Source organism: Ylistrum balloti, unplaced genomic scaffold (assembly GCF_031769215.1).
Source record: "Ylistrum balloti isolate Yb309-2 unplaced genomic scaffold, AGI_CSIRO_Ybal_v1 Utg370340, whole genome shotgun sequence".
Lineage (NCBI taxonomy): Eukaryota > Metazoa > Mollusca > Bivalvia > Pectinida > Pectinidae > Ylistrum > Ylistrum balloti.
In genome coordinates this window covers 210808-228303 of record NW_026782245.1, presented here as the reverse complement: position 1 = coordinate 228303, position 17496 = coordinate 210808, and the positions used below count along the sequence as shown (strand labels likewise).

The following is a 17496-nucleotide window of genomic DNA, read 5'->3' as shown; positions in this document are numbered from 1 at the left end:
AGTCTGTCTAAACTTCAGTGGCCATGAAGGAAGTCTGTGTAGACTACAGTGACCAGGAGGGTAGTCTGTCTAGACTTCAGTGACCAGGAGGGTAGTTTGTGTAGACTTCAGTGGCCATGAGGGAAGTCTGTCTAGAATTCAGTGGTCATGAGGGAAGTGTGTCTACACTTCAGTGACCATGAGGGAAGTCTGTCTAAACTTCAGTGGCCATGAAGGAAGTCTGTGTAGACTACAGTGACCAGGAGGGAAGTCTGTGTAGACTTCAGTGACCAGGAGGGTAGTCTGTGTAGACTTCAGTGACCATGAGGGAAGTGTCTAGACTTCAGTGACCATGAGGGAAGTCCGTCTAGACTTCAGTGACCATGAGGGAAGTCCTGGACTTCAGTGACCATGAGGGAAGTCCGTCTAGACTTTGGTGGCCATGAGGGAAGTCTGTCTAGACTTCAGTGACCATGAGGGAATTCTGTGTAGACTTCAGTGACCAGGAGGGTAGTCTGTGTAGACTTCAGTGACCAGGAGGGAAGTCTATGGAGACTTCAGTGATCAGGAGGGAAGTCTGTCTATACTTCAGTGAGCATGAGGGTAGTCTGTCTAGACTTCAGTGACCATGAGGGAAGTGTCTAGACTTCAGTGACCATGAGGGAAGTCCGTCTAGACTTCAGTGACCATGAGGAAAGTCCTGGACTTCAGTGACCATGAGGGAAGTCCGTCTAGACTTCAGTGGCCATGAGGGAAGTCTGTCTAGACTTCAGTGACCATGAGGGAAGTCTGTGTTGACTTCAGTGACCATGAGGGAAGTCTGTGTAGACTTCAGTGACCAGGAGGGAAGTCTAGTTGTTCACACTTGTTGTTCTGACCATGTTTTCCAAGTGTTAACGTGGTCTTGTTAGCGAGATTTCAAAGTACCAAGGTTCAAGTCAAATACACTCAATTTTTAAAAATATAATCATGATTTTAGGAACTTTTTAAACTCTATTATATTTCTTCCTGATGCCGAGTTATCTGCTCTTGTGAGAAGGTATAGATTGTTTTACAATATGTTGGTGACATAATGTCACAAGATGATGCAACTTCTCTTGCAAACTGATAAAACAATTAATACCTTCTCACAAGAGCAAGTAATTCTGCATTATTAAGAAGGAATTGCACATGTGCATATCACCAAGTTTGGCTTCGATATAATCTTCAAGGACGAGTACAGATGGACAGACAGACAGACACTGTGATTACATTATAAGTGGTGACTATTTGAGTGATGCACTCATTCTTTTCCTGTGGGATTCACTTACATTTTGAAAACTCTCAAAACTGACTCTTTGTAACTGGACTCATCCAAATTTTGGAAATTGTTCACTGGACATAATACTTAAGTTACTTTATTGGGTACCTTCCATCTCCATCTCCATGCAGAGCCCTACTTAAGATTAGTATACATGTTAATGCTTTCTTGTTTTTGCAATAAATACACAACAAACAGTATTTTGTATATAAAATGAGTTTACTTCACCAGATTGGTCTCTATATGTATGACACACATGGTACTGGAGGTTCAACCCACAGCACCTAACAACCAGAAGTAGCAGACAATAAATACACCAAATTCAAAACGGTCCAGGACTCAAAACCCTTGTCAAACTTTATTCATGATTAACAATCAATAATTCTTCCTAGAATGATTTAACTTGATAACTGGACAGCCATTAAGAGGTCTTAGCTTCTAGACTCTTGTGGGACAAAGTAGTGAAACAAGGCCCTAGTTTAACAAATGTTTCTTAATAATTCTTATCTTAAAAAAATTTCCATATAAAATTTACAGAATTCAAGGAAGCAATCTTCAACCAAAATTTCTCCCCAACTCCTAACTCTAAAGATTGGACAAGACTAAAGTTAAGGAATTACCTTAGATTTAGCAGCATTTATGAAAACTTGGGTCAAGTTCATTTCTAGAGATTCTTACCTGTAGATTTGTCTGTAATTTTGGCTTTTTGTTGCGAGAAATGGTTTTCTATTTCAAATTTCTAAAGACATTCAGGAATAAAATATATACATGTAGCTGTCGTCTATTTCAAGTTTTCCTTAATTATTACCACGTCATTGACTCATGATCGCAAAAATAATATCTTAGATATCTTATTCATTAATGTTTTTCTTTTTCATAGAGTGTAGTAGTCCAGTCTTACTGTTTAGATATCAGGGCTAGCCTGTACCAATACTAAAACCTAAAGCTTCAATCAATGAGAGCAGGTTGAAAGTTTGAAATATTTTTTTTCTATACAAAAGACAATTTTCAAATCACAATAATTGGAAAAACAGAGCCCTGAAGGCGATTTCCAGATTGTAAAGCACAATTTGTTCTGTAATCCTCATAGAGCAAGCAATGATAAAGGGCCAATAATCAGTTTAAAATTAGGTACAAAAATGTGTGTTAATGTCATGTGGTACAAGGACTAGAAGGCAACTGCCATCAAAATCACCTGAATAATAATAATAATACTGAAGTGTCCTCTCCAGTACAGCTTTGAAGGCTACATTTTAATAACTCACTGGAAAATTCTATTATTATGAGCTGTCTCTTGTGGAACTCCTGAACATTTTCTCCAAATATCTCATTCAAAACGGATGGTGAAAGCACTTTTTCCTGTTCGATGTATCTGTAGAATTGGTTCACACAAATTTTTCTCTGATAATTTACAATCATTTTCAAACACAAAGAAATCTCATTTTCTCTGATAACTTAACATGATTTCAAATGAGAAGAAATATTTGTGAAACAAATCCACACCAAAAATGTTAATTTCAAGTCACTAATATTTCATTAGTGTTAATCTTCATAATGTGTTCTGACTTTGGCTAATAGAGCATCACATGTCTTCTTGGCATCGCCTAGCAACATGGAAGTGTTCTCTTTGAAGAAGATTGGGTTATCTACAGCTGCATAACCTACTCCAAGGGTCCTCTTCATGACGATCACCTGTAATGATACAGATGTGAATAAAATTTTAATTCTTTAAATAAACACAAGCCTAACAAGCCATTAAGATATATAAATGGACCTGTCTATCGCCCTTAACACTCACAAAGTATGAGCTGAAAACCATGCCTATAGCCTTTTGAAGCACAGAAATGAAGAACCCTAATTAATTTTAGGAATTCCATTCAAAATATATAGAAGGACCCCATTACACAAAACATACTGAAACCCTGGCATACATCACTCTAATTCAAAGCTTCACCTCTCCACACCCTATCCTCAATCCATTTCTTCATTTTCAAACTTCAAAAACATTTTTTGCAATGCTGTGACCATGTATTTAGCCTGGAACTTCAAGAATCCTAAGTCTAACTCTAAACGCATAGTTTAAGTGATACAACAAGTCAATATTTCTTTCAGAAATCTGTGTTAAGTATTAAATCACTCTGATATTCTCAAACTAGGCAATACTATCTTAAATCAATCTGTAAAACGCAAGTCATCATAGTAAATGTGACTGGGTTCTAAATTTTCGAATTTTTACTTTTCTTTGTAAAGTTGTATAAAATCATTAAAATTAAGAGCTACACAACCATCGAATAGGAACATTATATCACAAAATGACTTACATTTTTGGAGTTCCAAACGCGAAGGACAGGCATGCCTGCAATGATGGAGTTGGGATCTTCTTCTGCTGCCGAGTTGACGGTGTCGTTAGCTCCAATCACCAAGACCAGATCTGTTTCTGGGAAATCATCATTAATCTCGTCCATTTCCAAAACAACATCGTAAGGTACTCCAGCCTCAGCTAGCAAAACGTTCAGCTGACCCGGCATACGACCTGCAATTCAGATTCACAAACATTTCACATGGCCCAGCACACAGCCCTCAAAGTTCCAAGATCGCAATTAACCTCAGGCATTATCCATAATCCAAGTCATACCTGTCTAATAATACTCAAAAGTGATATCAATCACACACAACAACCTATAATGAAGTAGTAATATGTTTTTTTCCCAGCATTAATCCAATATTTGGTAATGGCTATCAGTTTATACTGCTGTTGAGTGAAATTGCCATCCAATGCTATATAGTACTCAGCTCATCTTTGATAGTTTTATACAATGTAATATATTAGCACCCAAAACTTATTTTTGGATAAATACAGCATCTTTATGATATAACATACCAGCCACTGGGTGGACACCAAAGCGACATTCGATGCCTTTGTTCTTGAGAAGTTCGACCATTTCGGCGATTGGGTACTGGGCCTTGGCAACACAGAGTCCGTAGCCTGGGGTGATAATGATGTTGCGGGATTGTGTAATGAGATCAGCAGCAGCATCCACATTGATCTCAGTGTGTTCACCAGTAATCTCCATGGGTTTACCTCCGCCGGTTGCCAAGGTACCATAACCACCGAGAATGACGCTGGTCAGAGATCGGTTCATGGCCTGCAAGGATGATTAACTTTTCCTTAACATTGCTGTTAAGCAATACACGAAGTCCCAAAGAGACAAAAATGAAAAATTGTAAATCATGAAAGCTAAACATCATCAAAGAGCTGTTTGAAAACAGCACAGCTTGCCTATTAATGGCACATTTCACCCAAATAGGAGTTTACAACTTATAGGCTCCATATTCCTAATAATTCATATTAATACTTGAACTATTGGATGTTCAACCGATCTTTGACATTTGTGATCTAGTGCTGCTTGAAAAAACAGAAAACATTTTAAGGTAGGATGCAGTCAACACCAATGCTGACATGACTAACATAGCCCCCTGTTTTTCGAATAAGCAAGACAGAAAAAACAGTTTTACATTGTCACATATTCCATTGTTTTATATATGAATGTCAATCTTTTCTCACCTTACACATGATGTAGGAGAGAATAGCTCCAGAAGATCCGATCATAGCACCCACAATGGTCATGATGTTATTGTTCAACATGAAGCCTTCAGCACACAATGCCCAGCCAGAGTAGCTGTTGAGTACAGTAATGACCACCGGCATGTCAGCACCTACAGAGAAGGAAAATTACTTTATTATCTGCTTAAATGTGTGTCAGCATGGCAGAAAAATTACTTTGTTTTCTATAAAAACATGACGGTGCCAACAGAAACTGAAAGTTGTTTTATTCTCAACAAAAACCTATTTCAGTAACAACAGAAATTGAAAATTGTTTTATTCTCTGTTGAAATATGTGTCAGCATGGAAGAAAAATTACTTTGTTTTCTATAAAAACATGTTGGTGCCAACAGAAACTGAAAGTTGCCTTATTCTCCATAAAAATCTATTTCAGCGACAACAAAAATTGAAAATTTTTTTATTGCCTATAAAAACCTGTTGGAACCAATAAAATAGGAAAACTGCTTTATTCTCCTTAAAAACCCATGTCAGCTGAACAGAATAGAAAAATGGCTTTATATTCTGTATAAATGTGTTCCATGGCCTTTCGCAAAGGAAAATAAAGGATCCAACATGCTTTGATAAAACCACAAACATGTACAACAAAAAAATAACTGGTAAGGAAAACATATCCATTTCAAAACTTCTGAGAACTAGAAAATGTCTGTAAGACATGAATACTTAAATAATAGACAAAGTGATTTTGTTAATTTGTATGCAACTATTGATTTAATGTACATGAATTGAATTTTGTTCTCTGTAAAAAATGAGGGAGTATATTAGTTCCTTATGCCTTAAAACCCACAAGTACCAAATTATGTAGAAATAAGATGATGTTCCTCTTTTTTGAGTTATTTCCCCCTGGTGGCCATCTTTTTTTAGAATGCCGAGAAATTCAACACTGCATGAGGCCTTTCCATACTTGATATTTGTATGAAGTTTCATGAAAATTGCCTTCCGAATGAAGTTGTTAGGTGGTATATACTGATTTGGGATGCGACGGGACGGGACGGACGGACATGGGCAACGCTATATGCCCCCGGCCATAAATGGCGGGGGCATAAAAATATATCCGTTTTAAATCAAGCCTATGGTAAACTGCTGAATATTTTAACAGCTGAAACAGTGCTTGTAATTTAGTGATTCTGTGTTATGCACTCTCTCCTTAATAAGCCTACAGTCTTTCTTAATACCTCTGCTTCGAAGGCCATACATTATACAAACCTCCAATTGCTGCAGTGAGAGTCACACCCAGGGCAGAGGACAGAGCTGTAGTGGTACAAAGTGCACCCATATGGGTCATTGGGTCACCACTGGCCAGAAAGAGGCCCATAGCAGCTGCATTGACACCCATCATAGAGGCATTCATCACATGCCTCCCTGGCAGAAGCAATGGATCTGACTTCAAGACACCTGAAATAGAGGGATAAAACCATTCTGACATCTGTTCATAAATTAAAGTGCAGATACAACATGGATGCCTTTGCTCCTCCTTGCATACCATAAAAGTAACAGCATTTTAAAGATTACCATAATTAGTAATGATGACCTTGAAACCCAAGCTCACTACAGGTATTCTCAAAATAATGTTTGATTTTCTCAAAAAGTTTGATGAAAATACATTGAGAAATGACGCCAATAGATTAATTTTGTCAAGAAGAGAACATTAGGTTTACCATGAAGTAAAAGTTATCTTTTGCTGGTCTGAATTTTGAAAATTTCGTGGGATTGAATTTTCACACTATCAAAGAGCAGAAATATGAAGTGTTTCAAAATAGGCTTTAAGGTTCCCCATTCTGCAAAAATCCTACCTCCACTAGTTAGCGAAAATTATATTTATAGTGATGATAGAAGTTTTTAATAGAAATGGTATGTTTTCAATATTCTTGCCTCATTTGGACTGCTCCCAAAATTAGTGTGTAGATGGAGCATACAATATGTTGATACAGTAAATATATCATCTACACTTGACTAAACTTTAAACTATATTTTGTGTTTAAAATTCAACAACAAAAATTATGAAAATTACAGCCCCAGAAAATTACAACTTTAAAGAAGATCAATAATATGTCACATACCTACCCAATAGAATGACAGGGGACATAAAAACAACGTTCAATGTTAACATCAAAACCTACCGTGAAGTTTGCCAAAGGCTACCAGACTTCCAGTGAAGGTGACACCACCAATGAAAGTTCCAAGAAAGATGAAAGTCTTGATGACTCCAGCTGCTGGATCTGTGGCAAAGTGTGGCTGCTCCAGGATGTAATTACTGTAGCAAGTCAGGACTGCAGCCACACCTACCAAACTGTGGAAAAGGGCCACTACCTGAGGCAGGTCTGTCACCTCCATACGCTTAGCAGCAACTGCTCCCAACAGTCCACCTAGTAAATCACAAAAGAAACATTGTTTCTACTATGTATCAAAACTTGTCATATATGACATACTTCAATACAACACCCTTCATTATCAAGCTAACAACATGCAACACACGTCCTGTTGTGCCATAATCAGCAGTTTCGAAGCAACAAATACTTAGAATGGAGCATGACATGGGAATTTTATATAATATATCATGCACATGTCAATTTCTTTCACAAATACATTCTTCTTTGCAGAAGTTGCAGAAATGAGCCAAAATTGCCAATCCCAATCCAGTGAAAAATGCACAGCCCAGTCAACACCATTCTTTTGCATGATCCCACTAACCTAAATTTGAAGTGATCATTTTAGCCGAATTCTTGCATGATCTCACCAGCCCAAAACCTCACATATCCTTCTTGCAAGAAAACTCACCTGATCCCATGCAGGCAGCCATCTGAGCAAAGTTTTCATAGTTTGGCTTGAGGATTCCCAGTGTACCGCCAAGTGCTCCAGCCACGCCAATCATTCCAAGGGCATTACCTGATGGCAAAGTGAAGGTTCGATCAAGGGCCATCAATATCATCATAGCTGATCATGTGACTAAATGGATCACATGATAGCATCAGATCATGTGATTTCAACAAATTATACGAACATTATAAATCTTGTTTTTTTATATCCTACTATCATATTAATATTTTCTTGTGATGAAAAACTTACATTTATATTTTTCACGCCACTTCTTTTCCATAACATCATTTTCATATTAAGACCTAAGTTTATATCTTTATTCAATCACATATCAAGTCACAAACATCCTGTAATCAGCCTAGTTCCTGACACTAAGGTTGTAGTAATGAGTTGGCTAATTAAAGTGTAAATACAATATGTTATTAGGGTATGTCCAAAAGGCATTCTACTCATTCCCACTCGATACCCGATACATAGATTATTAAGGTAGTAGTCTGTGCAAGTGAGGAGAATTGTCTTTCAAAATAAATTCTAAGGGAGCACAAGTTTTAAATAGCAGCCACGACATTTACTGACATTCATGCAATCATGTGTCCAGTATTTCGCATTTGTTTGTTGGTTTTTCTAGAATAAATTACATTTCAGCAGTGCTATCTATTAATAAGCTTTTCTGTTCATTACATCTTTATAAAAATACATCACCTGTTGTAAACAGGCCTATATAGCTACATGTATAAAAAGATATATGTAGTCCAGAGACTCTTGTCAAGTTTTTTTAAGAGAGTTCACTCACCCACTCGTGCAGTTTTCTGTGAAGCAAGCCCTGTTAAGGCACCAACACAGCACAATCCAGAAGCCAGGTACACCATCTGGTGGACATCTGGGTACTCTCCCATATTCAGAGCTAGACCATAAGATCCAAGGAATGCTCCTCCCGGTATGGCGTAAAGGGTGTTATACTCAGTGGGGTCAGCTGTAAAACAGAGTAGAGTATGCTGAAGGACAAGTCAATTATATCTACCCATTAAATATACACTGATTCCATTGACATATATAATGATGAATACTGCAATGTGCAAATCATAACCAGTCAGAAATATCACATAGGAGTATATTTTGGATCAAACGAATTGTTTTAAAATCAATCTTAAGAACAAGCTCGTAAAATCCTCAAAGAAAGACTACAGGATTGGTGTTTTCAGCTAGCGCCTAAGGGAGACAACTCAATTTTCAAAAGCTTTTCTAGGCCTTTAGTAATTACTTAGTTTAGACATTTGAACATGTCAAGCATTCTCTGTGTGACAGTGAAGCCATTACCAATGTTGATAGCAAATCTTAACATAGCTTTAGGGTTTTTATCAGTGATTTGGGAACTCAATTTTTCAAGGCCTATTTGGGCCTATATTACTTTGGCATTTGAACTCAATCTTTTAAACCTTAAACTTACTTGGACGTTTGAACATGTCAAGCATTCTCTGTGTAACAGTAAAGCCTCCGCCAATGTTGATGGCAGAAAGGAAGGTAGCTGCAGCAGCAAAGCCCTCCATGGCATTGGTAGGATAGTATCCACCACCCATGAGGAGAAGTCCACCTACTGCTGTTGAACCAGAGATAGCGTTAGTGACGGACATCAGAGGAGAATGAAGAGCTGGAGTTACTCCCCACACTGTGTGGTAACCTGGAACACGAATTGTAAGAAATTAATAAAAAAGGTCTATTATTCTAATCCATGATTTTGTACAGAAACACGCAAGGACAAGAAACACCATAAGCTCACTATGGTACACCACTTTTTTTCTGTTCTTTCTAAAAGTGGCTCAAGTTTGTATACATGTTTGTCACATAGAGATTTTACTATATTAACCACTGCAACTGCTCAATCAACATTGTGTTTTAACAAACAGGAGAAATGGATATTCTACTGGTGAGTACAAAATTTAGGTTCAGTGTGAAGCCTCTGTTCTGACCCAAATTTCACACCCTCAGAGAGAACATCCATATCTCACATACTTACAACATGCAAACTGTAAAATAAAAACTTACGACTTCCCACCCAATATTAAATAATTGCATACCAGCATAGATATGTTGCTTAGTTTTTTTACTGGTTTACTTAATGATGCTTTGTGAGACAAAATATGAAAATAAAATTCTTTTACAATAGACCCATGGTATACAATCTCCATTTTGTTGCTAATCCTATATATATATTGCATTTATATTGTTCACACTGTGTTTCCCCTATAAAAAAAAATCCTTGTTAATACCACCTCGACAATGCATACCACCATCAACAAACCATTTTCAAATGTTTTCTAATGCCAAATGCCCAAGCCATATTCTCAATTTTTTTTACGTTTCTTTTTGGCTGAGCTGTCAATCATACAGTTGAGGGTAATGTGTATATAATACACCTGTGCAGATGATGGTTGAATTATTCCTCATCAACAGTCTCGTGTAAAATGGATGTTGTGGTCATTGATTTTTCATTTTATAAGTCATTACCATACCAAATAAAACAAAGAATTTTTCTGATCTTCAATCAAAGCCTGTAAAAATTTACCCAAATTTGATAGCCTCTTTCAACAATTCATTAAAAATGATAACTGTTGACGAAATTCAAGCATTCTGACAAAGAAAGAATCTGTCTACCTCGACTTTACTTTAGATCCGTCTCTTTGCCAAAATAAATGACAATATATTATTCACAATAGTGATGAAGCTTATTTGTACATGAACATGTCACATAAACTTGTTATCTGAAAGATTTGTCAATTCATTTTTTAAATTACAGCTTAAAAACTTTCCTGTGATACATGGATAGTGATTAAAGATTGCAGACAAAGGGGGGTAACTGGCAGAACTGCATATGAAGTGAAAATGTCAGAGTTTTCATTTCTAAGAAAAGATGCATCTTCTGTTTGCTTCCTGTTCATGTAGAACTCAACATTCAATATTTTATGGTCCCCACAGAACGGTCAAAATTGGACGTAGAAAGCTAAATTTACTAAACATGATCCTAATCAAAACCCGACACCATGTATAATGTCAGACACAAATCTGTTGATGATCTGCACACCGTAAAGTACATTTGTAAATAATGATATAGAATTTTACTAAAATGCTTTAATTCTTTTTATGAAATTCAAAACTTTAATTCATTAAATAATGACGGAAAAAGTAAAAATTATGTATTATCAATCTACTTTTGGATATTCCGTCTCTGTTTCCGTTGTACAGGAGTGTATTCTATGGCACACAAATCCTGAAACCCTGTTGTATTGCCAACTCCATTATACTGCAAAAATTGGCACAGTAGAAAAGGCGGCAGTATAACAAAGGACTACTGCATTCTCAATATTCACTCAAATGTGACAGTTTTAGCTCAAAAATATTACTCTTCCAAAAGAGGGAATAAAAATCTGATATTTTTTCCAGTACTAGTTGCACTATGACTATAAACTAAAACTGAAGTAAATAGCATTCTGAAAATCAAAAACAAAATTCATTTATGTAGTTTGGGCTTTCAAACATCACAACTACATCATGTAACTATACTTTGGGATTGGAATCAAAATAGCACTATTACTTTATGAGAAACTGAACTAAACACAAATATTTCAAGTTCTGTTTCTCACCATTCCAAATTTGAATTGTTGTAGTTTACACTTGTTTCAAATTTTAGCAAAACAAGAATGGAAGCAGAGCGATGACAAAGATATGAGATAGGTTGCAGCATTGGATGAAATGGACATGGATTATATGCCTCGTCTCCTCCAGCCCCCAAAACTATGGCCTTACCAACAATTCCTGCCAAACTGAATGTAGTAAACATAGTGGTAAAGGCTGGGTTTGGTGACAATGTTCCCAGTCCTATGGCTCCAGTAAGTCCAGCTGAATACACTGCTGCCTCACGCATTGTTTGAGCTTTCTTGTCTAGTGGCGGTGGGGGCTGAACCTTGACTGGTGCCTCAGTGGGCTTAGGGGCTACAGCATCCAATTTCGGGGGTGGTGCTGGTGGTAAAATATTGCCCTAAACAAAAGAGTTCACAATGTTTTAATTTTTTTCAAGTATGATGTAAACAAGAGGGCCACAGCCTTAACGTTCATCTTGCAATTAGCAAATGGATGGACAAACCACAGAAATAGCTGGTGGTGATCAGACAAATCTGATGAATTCAAATTCTACACATTCCTTGAAAGTATCAGAAACTCATTAATGATAGATTCTGTTCATGGAAAAACTGCTGCACAACCATGTTACAAATTAGCTACTGTGATTACCATGTCGATATTTTGATCAGGCTGAAAAATAGCAACATATCATCTCTTTCTTTTCCTTAACAAATCAAACTCCCAATATTTTTCTCATAGGTGTGGTGTATTCCTAGAGAAGCAGGATTTTAAAAAATTTGTTTGATCTCCCCTATTGGACTATCAACAAAACTGATTCCGCTTCACCAAAGGATCATTCAGACCAAATATGGGCAAAATCAAATCATTCTTACATGAGGAGTAGGATCTAAAAGGATTTGCTCTATTTCCCCCAAAAAAATTGGGCCAACCCCTCCTCTGGCCCCAAGGAGGTTGGACCCACCATTATACCAAACTGATTTCTCTTCACTGAAGCATGCTTCAGACCAACTTTGGACATTATTCTGCAATAACTGATGAACAAGACTGATTTTACTATTTTCCCTGTTAGACCCCATCCTTTCTGCCCCAGGGGGCCGGGACCCTCCACTTATACAAACCTCATTTCCCTTCACCCAAGCATGCTTCAGACCAAATTTGGATAACATCCTGCAATTCCTGAAGAACAAGATAGGTTTTAAAGAAATAGATAGATTTTCTCTATTGGGACCCACTCCTCTAGCCCCAGGGGGGGCTGAGACCAAGGGTTTATACAAAACTACTTTCCTTTAACCCAAGCTTGTTCAGACGAAATTTGGACAATATCCTGCAATTACTAAAGGACAAGAGAGATTTTAAAGAAATCAAAAGATTTTCCCTACTGGGCCCCATCCCTCAGGCCTCAGGGGATCCATAGCACTGTATACACAAAATTAGCCCCTCTTCCCCCAAGGATGCTTCAGACCGAATTTGATTAAAATCAGCTCACTTATTCATGACTAGTGGAAATTTTTAGGAAAACTTTAAAGACGACACACTGGTATCCCTTTAAGCTCACTGGTTCCTTTGGTCTAGGTGAGCTAATAAACAGCAATAACTCTGTTATTAATGGGTTTTGGACCCTGAATTTGGTACAATTCGTACCTTCTTCGTATGATCAATGTATAAATTATACACTATATTTCATTACCCTAGGTTTAATGCAAGCAAAGTTATGCTCTGGAGTATGATCTATGTATACACCAAGTTTCATGATCCTTGCAAGACTGTTGGCAAAGTTATGCTACGAAAATGACAGGACTGACAAAGCAGCAACTTTATGCTTGGGGAGCACAAAAAATTTTGCTACATCTGGTAACTAAATTCTTCAAGGGGTTATTCCAAAAACCCATCTACTTGACCTCAGTACTTCAAAATTTCTTTTTCTATCAATAGTCTATCCATGGTCTCCTGTCTAAATTCAATTTAGGCGTTACCCCTAACAAAGCCTGAAGACCTGAAGTAGGCTGGAGTTTATCACAATTGTCTAAATTGATCTATTTTAGACTATTTCATTAAAAGTATATTATTTTATGGAAGTAGTTAGTAAGGTTATATCAAAGAGCGATATTGTCATCAGTTACTGGTTTTTAAAACCTTGCTGGTATGAGATATTTTTCAAATTTAGCAGTAGACTTACATTTTGCATAACAATAGATCCTCGCACTACTTCATCCTCTAGGTTGATGTTGAAGTGGTCCTTCTCCCCTACAGCAAGTTAAAACCATCAATCAGACTTATTTTGAAAGTGAAAAAATACTCAAATATACATCTTATTCCAATTTTTAGACTGTTGGAATTTGCATGAGTCTCCATTTCATATCAGATTTATGAATCAGTCCAACAATTTCTCACATTTTAGTGAACTTCTGGTGAGATAAAAACTAATTCTGTACGACGATAAGATGAAAATGGAAAAGGAAACACTCAACAAAATGTAGGAGGAATAAATAAAGTAATGCCATTATTATCTACATTTTAAAGTCCTAGTTGATATACTTTGAATGTCAACAATGAAGTATTGTGACACACCGATAACTTGTCCTTAAATGTAGGATTCCAGAAATAAATAGGATGTACCAAATGACAGGAGCAGTTTAGAGATGTTGTTGGCATAAAGTGTGCTGGACTGTGTGGGAAGGCGACTAGGAAGGTCTGAATATCCAATGTGTGTGACATCGTTGTAACGGTAGAGCTCTCCTGGCTTAATGGTCTCAATGTTACCACCAGCCTCTGCAGCAAGATCCACCACAACAGAGCCAGGCTTCATTGAATCTACCATTGCCTGTTATCAGACAAATAAGGACATTCAAATATTTCACAAAATTGTCAGAAGAAACACACAATGAAAAATGACAGAACAAACACACAAATTGATGTTAGAACATACCAAATTGATATCAGAACACCATTGTTGCTAAGGGTCATTCATTTGAACTGGCATTTTATAATTGATGCTGATGGCAAAATATCTTGACCCTAGGCATCTTCTTATCAAGAAGAGTGAAAGCATATATTAGCTTACTAATCTGCAGTTTCAATTTTTTAATTAGGACTACGAGCTTACCTTGGTGATGAGGACTGGGGCACGTTTACCAGGCACTAAGGCAGTTGTAATGACAATGTCCACATCCTTGCACTGCTTAGCATATAATGCCTTCTGTGCATCTTGGAACTCCTGGGACATCTCGCTAAGGTCTTTAGCATAACCTCCCTCTCCTGCTCCTGACTCCTGTAACCATAGTTACAAACATCAGCGCTTGAAATCAAAAACTTTATTACAGAAATGTTTTCATCACTGCGAGATTCCAACAACAACAACAACAAAAATAAATATATATATAAACCAAGTGGAAAAATGTATTTTATAAAGAAAATAAGGAGATGAAAATGATGCGTGTACATATGTGTATTGTTCTGGATTTCACACTTGGTATTTATTTATTGACAAGGAATTCCTAAAATTTCCCACTTACCTTTACAGACACCTCCAGAAATTCCCCTCCAAGTGACTCCACCTGTTCTTTCACAGCTGGTCGGACATCATAGGCACGCACAATCGCACCCATGTTTTTGGCAGTACCTACAGCAGCAAGACCTGCTACACCTCCTCCAATGATGAAAACTTTTGCAGGTGGCACTTTACCAGCGGCAGTGATCTGACCTAATGAAATATCACAATTGTCAGCAAACAAATTTATATTTCATTTTCAAAAAATGTTGAAGAAACAATAATCCTTTGTATGAGAGGTCATTAATGTATCCATAATACAAGTTTATAGCAAAAAGACAACCCTCACCATGTTCAGAAGTTATCTCCCTTAGTCTATAAACAATAAAAAGCACTTGGTGCTATTTTTTGGAAGCCAAATTAAGGATGCAGTTTTTTTTTTTTTTTTGCTGTTATTTCAAGATCCCAGGTAGTCTATGAATATGACTGATTTCTGTGACAAGTTTGTACTACTAAATGATAACACAGTCAGCTGAATTATCAGCAACTTCTAATCAGGTTGGAGAACACCACAATTTTTTATATCATATATGCAAATCTGTTTATAGTTTTTTAACTAAAAATTGCTAAAGCTGTTTAAAGAGTACCTTTTGCAATATAACATTACAAGTTGCATTAATTAATGACAATGCTGATATTTTTTTTCACTAAAGGGTATTGATGTTTTCTGAAAGTGCTACTTTGAAACTTGATAAAACAGTCGCTGCCGTAGTAACTATAATATTATAATATAAGCCATATAGGCTGGAAGTACTGCATCCATTTTTGACATACAACAACCGGTGGAGTCAAAGAATAAATTTCATGTTAAAGGAGGATAAACCTGTTATGAACTGATAATTTACAAGTTTTCAATCAATGTTTACCTGTGAAGAAGCGACCAAAGTTGTTGGCAGCTTCCACCACAGCTTTGTATCCAGCAATGTTTGCCATAGAACTGAGTGCGTCAAACACCTGTGCTCGAGAGATCCTGGGCACCATGTCCATAGCAAACACATTGAGCTTTTTTGATGTAAGCTGCTGTACAAGATCAGCATTCTGTTTTGGGTAAACAAAGCTAATCAGAGTGGCGTTGTCTTTGAAATTTGGGATCTCGCTCACCTCGGGTGCTCGCACCTTAAGAACAATGTCTGACTTGAATGCATCATTGACTGATGTAATTTTTGCACCTGAAGCTTCATAATCACTGTCTAAAAATTTTGCCTCAAGTCCTGCTCCCTTTTCTACATTAACATTGAAACCTTTTTTGGTAAGGTTAGCTACAGCTGCTGGACTAAGAGCCACACGCTTTTCATTGGGAAACTGTTCTCGGGGAACACCTATTGTCAGGTTTTTGTATGGCGTTCCTGCAATAGTTTTCTCCTCGACCTTCTGGCAATATTGTTTTGCAGCCTGGCGAAAACCTCGTGTACATTGGAGAGAGAGTTTGCGAACATTTCCTCCCAGGTTCAGGAATAGGGCAGTGCCCTGTCTGGCCTGGAACAACATCTTGGCAAAGTACTACACTGAAACATAACAAAAATAGAAGTTATTAAAGTTTCATACTTTAAAAGTATTTTTCTTAAATAGTCAGATGAATTTTAATCCTGTTATGTCATGTTTGATGACACTGTGTTCCTTTTACTATATGCAGAATTTGAGAATACAGGTCACCTTAATAGCCTTGGCTAGTGGAATATCCCGTTACTGCGTTAGTTGAGCAGTGGAGTGTCTGGCTGGAGACCAAAATGTCGCTAGTTAAATTCCTCACAGTTGCAGGGGTTTTTTCATTACTCCTTCCTATTATATATATATATATATATTTAACTCAAGGAAATGCCTTATTGAAGCATACCTACAAGATTTCTTGACCTTATGATGTAATATAGGCATATAACATCACCAGTAACAACAACATGTGGCAAAACTAACTATGACAGCTAAGGAAAAGTTTGACACATAAAACATTGCCAGTTATTTTGTTTTGGAGGATGTGAAAAAAATCAGATGCAAAGTACTTTTATCTAATGTAAGAAATAAATGATCGTTAAATCCGATAACTGATTGCTATCAACATAAAGCTTATGGAAAACAAATCTTTGAAAACTTCATGTTGGCAAAGCATCAATCGCACGTGCGTGCAGACACGTCTGTAAGCTGAAGGAAGTGAATGTATCAGAATTGACCGATAGATCGCATACACAATTGTATGCGTTCTTGTGGTCTCAGAAACACGTGTCTGCTCTGGACACATGTGTCACCTTGACAGGTCACTGAAATTACCAAATGCCGAAATGACCCCTAATTGCAATTTGCGAACATATCTACACAGACGTGGGTAAATTTTGTATTTATGAACAAAGTACAGTAAAACGAATAAAATATTTTTGCATCACAGTACACAAGAAAATGGATCGGTCATTGCGCTGATTTGCAACGCGTACTTACAGAATTTAGAGCCACATTTGACTCAAGAACTTTGTAGTCATGTACGAGAATTCGCCGGTCTTATGGCTGCTGCGAAGGCAATTGGTGGTTAACCAATCAAGTATCTACTTCAATTCACGTGACTTGAAACCGTGGATTAGCCCATTCTAGCATAGGTAAAGCGATTTA

The 17496-nt window shown here is 37.1% G+C and overlaps 1 protein-coding gene across 1 annotated transcript; it reads right to left on the bottom strand.

The window, feature by feature from the left end:
• Positions 1–1479: 1479 nt before the first annotated feature.
• On the bottom strand, positions 1480–17410 carry LOC132553615 (NAD(P) transhydrogenase, mitochondrial-like). Its single transcript, XM_060217873.1, has 16 exons — positions 17329–17410; positions 15768–16406; positions 14867–15054; positions 14458–14622; positions 13971–14175; positions 13531–13598; positions 11520–11751; positions 9166–9396; positions 8512–8691; positions 7680–7787; positions 7022–7267; positions 6108–6296; positions 4845–4996; positions 4161–4425; positions 3601–3812; positions 1480–2971 (listed from the first exon to the last, which is right to left on the bottom strand). Exons 2-16 carry the CDS (start codon positions 16387–16389, stop codon positions 2822–2824), a joined length of 3213 nt encoding a protein of 1070 aa, XP_060073856.1. The 5' UTR covers positions 16390–16406; positions 17329–17410; the 3' UTR covers positions 1480–2821.
• Positions 17411–17496: the final 86 nt, after the last annotated feature.